This window comes from Parasteatoda tepidariorum, chromosome 7 (assembly GCF_043381705.1).
Source record: "Parasteatoda tepidariorum isolate YZ-2023 chromosome 7, CAS_Ptep_4.0, whole genome shotgun sequence".
NCBI classification, from domain to species: Eukaryota; Metazoa; Arthropoda; class Arachnida; order Araneae; family Theridiidae; genus Parasteatoda; species Parasteatoda tepidariorum.
In genome coordinates, this window is record NC_092210.1 from 10,344,837 (window position 1) to 10,354,795 (window position 9,959).

The window sequence follows — 9,959 nt, forward strand, 5'->3', positions numbered from 1 at the left end:
GACGTCCTCTTAAGACACGGATATAAGTTTAACTCTCTGAGCGCTAGTTCCGACTTTTTCCGAATTTTTAGCTGCAAGCTGCCGTGCATTGAAAAACCAGTTTCCTCGACGTTATTCAATGGGAGAGAGGTGCGTAGACGGGGAGTGGTTAAATGGAAGAGTGGTGAGTAGAAGGGGAGTGGCTCAATGGGAGAGTGGTGCGTAGAAGGGGAGTGGCTCAATGGAAGAGTGGTGAGTAGGAGGGGAGTGGCTCAATGGGAGAGTGGTGCGTAGAAGGGGAGTGGCTCAATGGGAGAGTGGTGAGTAGAAGGGGAGTGGCTCAATGGGAGAGAGGTGAGTAGAAGGGGAGTGGCTCAATGGGAGAGTGGTGCGTAGAAGGGGAGTGGTTCAATGGGAGGAAATTTTTCCGAACAATTTTATCCAGGGACTCAACGCTTGGAAGTTTAATTAGTATCATACATGGCAATATTTTTACTTGCGTTACAACTAACGATAGTTATTCGCTACTTTTTAAATTCTGTACTTCTACTTGTTTCTTCGTTACTTTTTCTCGAAACACGCAGTGCAAATAATTATGAAAAATAATCAGAGACTCCATTCTCTTACTTAGAGTTATATATGCAAAAGAAATTTCTTGTTTTTAAAATAATCATTTTTTTTTTAAATTTTATGTTTCAATAAATACTTCTAGGCAGATATGGGTATCTCTTAAAAACATGGTACTCATGTTTCAATATAAAACCAGTTTAAGATAAATCACGCAGCTTAGAAATATTATAAAAAAATCCTCAAAATGTCCATTTTCTAATTAGAATTAAATATGCAAATGAAATTGCGTAATTTTTATTGAATAACATTTTAAAGAAAAATTATTCAAATACTTCTATGCAAATACAGGTATTTTCGAAAACAGCCACATTCTAATATCGAAGAAAGATTTAGGAAAACCATGTCGAGCCAAAAACTGTAAAACTAAACATTTTGATTTACTATCAGGCAGAAATGGGTATTTTTTTTGGAAAATATGACACCCACATTTCAAAAAGAAATGAGTTTAGAATTGCTGCCGTAAAAAAAGTCACGAAATATCCAGCCTTATAATAGAAATATATATGCAATGTAAATTCTGGATGCTGTGCTTGCTCAGAAGTAATTCAGACGCGCATTCCTCAAATTTACCCTAACTGCAGAAAAAAGGAAGCAATCTACTTCATTAGGGAAGGAGGGAAGGAGTTTTGAATTTAAGTGTAAGTTTTTAAAAAATAGTTCTTGTTACTGAATAAAGCTACTAAGAATATTTAAATTCCTCTCCTCTGTCATTTTAAAAAAATCCGACAACATTTAGATGATTTTTCAGTTTTATTAATACTTTTTGTAAATATAGACAAAACATTATGAAAAAATAAAATATAGGTTTAAATTAATAACAAAACAGGATGTCTAAGTGTAAAATGCATTATAGAAAATCAAGAAGCAAGTAAGAAGAAGCTATTTGGAAGAAGATTTTTTAGATTGAAGATTTTGAACTGATGAGTATTTGACTCGTCTTGTTCTCCAAAGATAACATACGATGTTTGTAAGGGATTCAAAAAGAGAGATGAGGCCCAATCCCAGCCACAGTCCCAAATATCCTCCAATGTAGCTGAATAGTTCTACTCTCTATAAAACGAAATTCAGACTTTATTACATTTATAAGTATTAGTAATGCATTAAAAAAGAATTTTTTGTGTTCAGAAAAATCCATAACAATGAAATGAATTTCATCAAATTGATTTTTTATGCCTCCAATTTTTACTAGTCATTCGAAAATGTTCGATAATGTTTTTTGCCTCTCTTAAATATATTAAGAGAATGCTAATCATAACGCTAAACTTACTTTCTACCTCTTAGCGGTTAGTAGGGAAATGTAAGCGCACGAGCTGTGAGGCTCAAATAATGTTGACATTATAGATAGGGGGAACCATAACGCTTTGCAAAATCTCTCAATTTACTTCCACAATCTGTACACTTTTTAACGGTATTTTTGACAAGAGTTTTAGATTTGAAGGGTGGTGATCATGGAAAAAGAATATGTTTTTACTTTGTTCTAGAATTTACAAATTATAGTCCCCCGAACACATCTTTGATTGTCTAGAATTTTCTTTCGTTCTCTTTCGGACATTCTTGGAGGACATTTTCGCTCTCGTGGAGGACATTCTCTTGCGACCAATTTTGGTGTGTGACTTTGATCGTTTGGAGTCATGGATTTGATATAGCTGAGGCTATATTATGAAGGATTAGAAACAACAGCAGCGACAAAACTCATAGTAACTTCTTTTTAGTGTTTAATTGTTGCATTTATTTATTGTTAATTCTGAAAAACAAACATCGTTTAAGAAAGTTGCATTTATTTATTGTTAATTCTGAAAAATAAGCATCGTTGAAGAACGTTGCATTTATTCATTGTTCATTCTGAAATAATAAGCATCGTTGAAGAACGTTGCATTTATTCATCGTTAATTCTGAAATAATAAGCATCGTTGAAGAACGTTGCATTTATTCATTGTTTATTCTGAAAAAAAAAACATCGTTGAAGAGCGTTATTGTTTGATATTTTCAGAAATGAGGGTGACAGGAACGTACCTGATATTGCTGATTATAGATTTGACGTCTTAATCGAAACCTTCCAAAAGAGAATGTCACTTTTATCTGTTTTAGCCTGAAAGAAATTATAATTAAATTATCATTTACACAATAAGTAAAAACACGCAATGTGATCTTCAGACATTCTTACAAACTATTTCTGAAATTCTCCGTTGTTTTACTGATAAAATTTTTTAAATGGAAAATAATAAATATTATTTTCATCCATGCCTGCTATTGATAATTTTTCAGAAATAAAATTTTGTGCAAAAAGTATTGTATCATGGAAGTATTGAAAAAGCAAAATACTAACGAGAAATCTTATTTTAAAATTTTTTAACAATTTAAAATGACGCAAAAAACAGGCATTGCGCAACCCAATATTACGTTTTTTTTTCGAATAATATTCAATTTTCATAACTGCTGTGAGTTAGCAACATTTCATGACTGTTAGGTTAAGTTTAGCCCATCCTTAACTGGCGCTCTCTATGCTAGTTATGAAAATGGAGCAAAAGTTCGATCAAAATGGAGAAAAGTCACAGCTTTTAGAAAACAATAGAGTTTATGGTCTAATTTTTTAACATTTAAAAACTTACATCAAAGCTGCATTATCTGGACTCATAAAAAGGTGAAAAAAACACTAATTAGACTTTGATAATTTATTCCAGGATAGAAAATTTCGCCAAAATTAGTGATTCTTAAAAATTTTTAGTAATTTTTAAAATATTTAAATTATTTGTCCATTCTAAAGTTCATATAATTCATTTCGACAAATTGGAAAATATAATTTAAAATTATAGCTTTGTTTCAAGTAAAAGGCACTTACACTGTGCCTTTCATTATTTTCCTTGGCGAAAGAACTTCGAAAAACCATGTTAAGTAATTTATGGGTAAAGAGTTAAGCCGAACCATAGGCTCAAAGCATTTCTTAAATGTACTTACCTACAATTTTCTACCGATCCATAAGCGTAAGAACTATTTTCCAATTCATTCATTCTATTGATCACTGTACACTGAAAAAGAGAGTGAATGTTTGATGCAAGTAGTGGAAAACATTGTGTTCAATTAAGATTTCGATAATAATTCTTTATGTGAAACAACTACCGCACCAATAACATTTCGATATCATAATATCTTTTTAATATTTCTCTAGAGATGTTCATCATATCCCCCTTTACTAAAAATCTACCTATCTTCATTTAAAAACAAAAGAATACTCTGCACTGCACTTTTTTTGTCTTAATACTTGATGCAGAAATATCCTTCTTTTTTAAATGGATTCTTTAAAAAAAATGAATTTGATATGCAAATGACCGTTTGCTGTTAATTACATTTATTTTTTTACTTTTTTCTTAAGACTTGATGAAGAAATGTTTTTTCCTTCAAAATTGATATTTAAAAATAAATAAAAACTAAGAATCTGTGGTGCAAATACCTGTTTGCTCTGATTTAGCATCATTATTTTATTTTTGTCTAAAAACTTGAGGCAGAAGTATCCTTCCATTCTGGAAAGATTTTTAAAAAAATAAGTAAATAAGTAAAAAAATAAATAAAAATTAAGAATTTGCAATGCAAGTCATTCGTTTGCTGTAGCTCTTTGTTATAATTTTTATTTTTGGGTCAAAATTTGATGCAGATTTAGCTCTTCCTTCTGAATTGATTTTTAAATAAAAAAGAAAAAATAATAATCTGTCACACCAATGTCCGTTTGCTATGAGTTTTTATGTTATTTCTTTATTTTTGTCTTAAAACTTTTTGCAGAAGTATCCTTTCGGTCTAAATTAATTTCTTTAAAAAAAAACTAAGAATTTGTGATGCTCATGTCCGTTTGCCCCAATACTTGCCACGAAAGTCCACCTTGTCTTCTGAATTGATTTAAAAACTACAAGAACATTCCGTAAAACAAATTTTTTATGTTATTTTTTTATTCGAGTACTTTACAGTGTTTCACGCAAGCAAAAACGAAACAAATATAAAAGAAATATCATAATTGAGAAATTCATCATTAAACAGAAATAATGAGAAATTCATAATTAAACAATGTCTCCTTACAATACTTGAATCAAATTCTTCTTTTGAACCATGCTTTTCACGATATCCAACTTCATATTTTCTCTCGCTTAAATAAAAAAAATAAAAAATAAAAATACTATTATCTTGGAGTAAAACAATAAGCATAAACACACAATTATAAAGAATACAGAGGAATTCCTTGCTCAGAAATGTTACAAAATAAAATAACATAATAAAAATAATATAATAAAAATAATTTAATATTAAATAAAATTAAAATAAAGAAAATAATATAATAAAAGTAATATAATAAGAATAATATAATATTAAATAAAATAAAAATAAATAAAATAATATAAAAATAAACATAAAAAATTTTAAAAAAATTAATAATAATTTCGGTAAAAAAAGACAAAAGATGTGCTTTCTAATATTGCATCAATATAGCCAAAGCAAAATATACCAATACAATAGTGCGATATATATTATTCTTAAAAGATTTCCTTCTATTCCAACCACGAACTCATTTGTTCGGGTCGCATTCATTTCATCGACAGGTCAGTTCCCGACACCACTTCATCGACAGACTATTCCCTCGACTTGGTCATTTCGTCGACGGACCGTTTCCTCGACAGGGTCGTTTCGGCGACAGGCTATTTCGTCGATAGGGCAATTTCGTCAACAAGTCATTTCGTCGACAGGGTCATATTTCGTCGTGAGGATCATTTCGTCGACAGGGTCATTTCATCGACAGGGTCATTTAGTTATTTTATATAGTTAATTTTGTTTGTAGCTACGATTCACATTTATTTCATTCAAAGTTGTTTGAATATTTGTGTAAAGATTCTTAAACGTGAAATTTTCTGTAATTGATTTTTTGCTGCTCTACCTTTGAAATTAAAGTTTGAATGAATGTAATAAGATTTTATGAATCCCCTAAGGGCTCATGGCGGAGGAGTAAGCTTCTGTTTAAAGTAGTTTTTAAAATGAAATATACATGGCAGCACAAAGTCACGTGATTATTAAATGTTAATATTTTTTCTTCTGTATTATGTAATTTAGTTCTCTATGTGTTATGTCTGAATAAAGTTGTGTTATTAAAAACGTCATGGTAATTTCAAAGTGATCATTTCTCCAAGAAGATTACCTTTTACACATTTGTTCGATTGAAACCATGCATTTATTATGCTAAAGTTAAGTTTTTGAAAAGTGGTCTTATAATATTAAGTAATTTAGAATAAATGGTAAGTGAAATAAAAAAAACGTTGTGTAATTAAAAAAAAGCAAAATTAATGGATTTAAGTATTTCTTCATTTTGAGGAACCGTAAAAAGAACGTTTTAGTCTTATTAGTTTCAGTGATTCCTAATCAGTTTTCGTAATGGCTACTACCGCTGCTGTAACTAGTAATGTTTTAATTGGAACAAAATATGCTAATAATGAAACCAAAATAATTCACACAGGTTCGTTGGTAATAGGTTTTTTTATGGCTCTTTAAAAGGGATCAGAAGTGAAGACAATTGCTTGATAGTGGTGTAAAGTTTGATTATTATAAATCACCGTTAAGTTTACCCGGTTTTAATCAATATTAAAATTTTATATTAAAATTCATCTTTATTATTTTCACTTTATTTTGCAACCTTCGTTGAACAGCCGACCAGATTTCGAGTTTACGACTTCCAATGTTCAACTCCACAGCCTTCTAATTTGAACCAAATTCAGAAGACGAGGGGGAAGTACTGGGAGGAAATATTCCTCCGTTTTGGACTTTTTGATGGAACTAACTCGCATTTGAGTTACATGGAGAGGAAAACGACGAAAACCTCCCACGGTTAGCTTGATGCCAGAGGATTCTAACCCATGATCTGTATACCACTGAGTATATTTTTTCGTGAGCAGTATGGTATGAGCCGGGACCCCAGCCATCAATGGAATTCAAACCTGGTTTACCTCACTGGGAGGCGAATGTTCTATTGCCTGAGAAACCACGGCTCAAACCTTATTAATTTTATTACCGTCATTGAACAGCTGACCCAATTTTATTGGTTTACGACTACTAATGTTCAACTCAATAGCCTTGTAATTTTGAACCCAATCTGGAAGACAAGGGAACTCCTGGGTCGAGTGCTGGGACAAATTTACCTTCGTGGTGAACTTTTTGATGGAGCTAAACCGCATTTGCGTTACATGGAGAAGAAGACCACGAAATCCTCCCACGGTTAGCCTGATGGCAAGGGGACTCCAACCCATGATCCGTCTATCACTGAGGATAGTTCACGTCAGCACTGTGGTTGCTGCAAGCAGTATGCGGAATCCGTATCGACTGGGATTCGAACCCAGTTCACCTCATTGGAAGGCGAACGCTCTATCTCCTGAGCCATCGTGACTCAAACCTTATCAATTTCATTTTATTTTATAACCGTCGTTGAACAGCCGACCCAATTTCATGGGTTTACGACTACTAACGTTCAACTCCGTAGCCTTGTAATTTTGAACCAATCCAGAAGACAAGGAAACTCCTGGATCCCCCAGAGGTATTGATTTGCTGTGGGAACATGGAGGACTTTGAGACTCGACAGATTTAACGTGCATCAGTCACCATTTACTACACGGGGAGTCTTCGGTCGGCGAGGATCGAACCCACGACCTCTTGGATATGGGCCCAGCGCCCTACCGACCAGGCTATCCCGGCCCCAAACCTTATTAATTATGCATTTTGAATTATCCAGTATAATATTATGACCTTGCACACATCCAGTTTCGGAGCCAATCCAAGGTAACTAAGAAATCAAACGCGCTTCAGTACTTCAGCAAGAACGTTCAGTAAAATGACCCCATTTTCCTCTATTTATGCTTCTATATTCATATTTTGTAAATCTGGCTAACTTGTTAGAAAAATATTTGAATTTTGACAGATGCCAGTGCGTGGAAGTACATTATTTTTGTCTTAAAACTTTNTTTTTTACCTTTAATTAAAATAAGTTTAAGTTTTGATTTAAAACAACCTCTACATTTAACTTCACTGATAGTATACACATACTCACACGCTATCGATTGATCGAATTGTGATAAGATATATAAAATGACGTTAATATGATAACTTACTTTTTAATAAAAATTTGCATCAAAACGATCCAGATTTGTTACAGCTTATTCAAAAAAATTTGAAATTTTCCAATTAATGACTTGTGTACAGGACATCGTCTGTCGGGTCCGCTAGTATTAATATAATATTAGAAAGCAAATTTTTGAGGACATAATCGCTTGAGGTGATGACGAGATTATATCTTTTCCTTATTTTGTTTTCCGGTTCTTCAATTTTTAAATTGTTTATTTTTTAAAATTTTTTTTAAATATTTCATTTTACTATTTTTTTAAATTATTTCTCTTCTAAAAAATCTTTATATTCCTTTCAACGTTTTCTCTCTCTGTATATATGTATATGGGTCATTCTCACGAAAACTGTCATTTTTTCAGTTCATAAAATCCCGAAAAAGTAAAGTGAATAAAAAGCTCTGAAACTTTTTATATTAATAGAAATATGTAATGGCATTATAAAGAAAGNTATATTCAGGTTTAATTAATGATTATTTTTTATTTTCTGATTAGTTGCTGTCAAATAAAGTATAATCATAATCAATGTCAGCTAATATCTTTTCGCACAAAGATTATATAAAAATCATATAAAAATAATCGTAATACCTGTACTTATTAATACTTCTGTAAAAATTTTTGTGCATTATTTTGCATATTAGTAATAAAGTTGCCCCTTGAAAATTTAAGAAATACTTACTAGCAGGCAGGCTGGCATTTCTGTGTGCAGTCTTTGATAATCTCATCTGTAGCCGTAATTTCATCTGTAATATTTAAAGCACGTTTAATCAATCTATATTTGTTCGCGGACTACAATTTCAATTCAGGTTTAACAGCAATTAAAGTGAAAGATCCCGTGAATAATTTTAGTAAAATACGTTTTTTTAAGTAAATGATAATAATTAATAAAAATACACATTTATTTATAGGACACGCTAACTTTTTTTTTTATCGATAAGATAACGTCAGTTGAACATACTTCCATTGATATTGCTATAAACTCTCGCTACAACTATAGCTGATATAACAATAACTCCCTCTACTACAAAAACATTTTGTGATACCGTTGAATTTGATGTCCTCCATTCCATGTTGTGATATTCTCTAACTCTAAAACATTAAACCTCTGCTGAACGATTTTTGTATTATGATATATTATGATATTTCAATTTTTAAATAGGGAAAAATATTTTTTTGGTCCTTTCCGACAAGAGAATATTCACTGATGATTTTGTGCTTATCGTTTTTACTAATGTTGAAAGGACTATTGTTCAGATTTCAATACACCATTCTTTACTTAGGTTAAAACCACCCAAAGTTATGCCTCCTTTTGCTGCTAGATGTCACAGATGTAGCGAATTTAACAGTTTCAAAGTTATGAGCATGTTATACTTAATTATTTACATAAGGCGATATATCGATAAAAGTAACGATAAACCTAAAATATAAAACTACCAGTTTCGAAGTTATGAGCATGATATGCTTAAATATTTAGACGATAAGCTGATAAATCGATAAAAGTAATTATAAAACTAAGCAATAAAACTACCAGTTTTGAAATAATGAACATGTTATGCTTAATTGATTAATAATAAAGGCGATAAATCGATGAAAGTAATGGCAAAAATTAAGCAATAAAACTAACAGTTTCGAAGTTATGAGCATGTTACGCTTGAATATTTAGGCTATAGATCTATGAAAGGAATGACAAAACTAAACAATAAAACTACTAGTTTCGAAGTTATGAACATGTTATGCTTAATTAATAATAATAAAGGCGATAAATCGATCTAATAAGGCGATAAAAGCAACGATAAAAATAAACAATAAAGCTAACAGTTTCAAAGTTATGAGCATATTATCTATACATAATAATAAAAGCGGCTGTGTGTGTGTGTGTCTGTAATCACAATATATCGCCCCAGAAGCCTCGCCCAGGCTCGAAACTCGACACATATTTGTGTTTTGACATAATGAAGAAGTATTTTTTTTCTTTTTCAAAAATTTGGATTAGTTTTTTAGTTATCAGTCATTTTGTAAGAAAATCTATGCTTTTTCGTCTTCAAAGAGCCATATTCAAAAAACTATTAAAAAATGCATATCTCTTATAAATGTATGCTAATGCGAACCTTACAAATGAAACATTAATTTTCGACAACTTAAACCAATAATATACGAAGGAATTAATAATTTAATTGTAAGGTTCGCATTAGTTTACATTTATCAAAGTGG

General features: G+C 31.2%; 1 protein-coding gene across 1 annotated transcript in view; it reads right to left on the reverse strand.

Annotated features, from left to right (window-relative positions):
• Positions 1-1,355: 1,355 nt before the first annotated feature.
• Positions 1,356-9,959, reverse strand: part of LOC107436614 (uncharacterized) — a 23,892-nt gene continuing 15,288 nt past the window's right edge. Inside the window, exons 9-13 of the mRNA XM_043047970.2 lie at positions 8,428-8,491; positions 4,675-4,741; positions 3,565-3,635; positions 2,623-2,698; positions 1,356-1,659 (exon numbers count right to left, since the gene is read on the reverse strand). Coding sequence (XP_042903904.2) covers positions 1,489-1,659; positions 2,623-2,698; positions 3,565-3,635; positions 4,675-4,741; positions 8,428-8,491 — 449 coding nt within the window. The 3' untranslated portion in view covers positions 1,356-1,488. The remainder of the gene's footprint in view (positions 1,660-2,622; positions 2,699-3,564; positions 3,636-4,674; positions 4,742-8,427; positions 8,492-9,959) is intronic.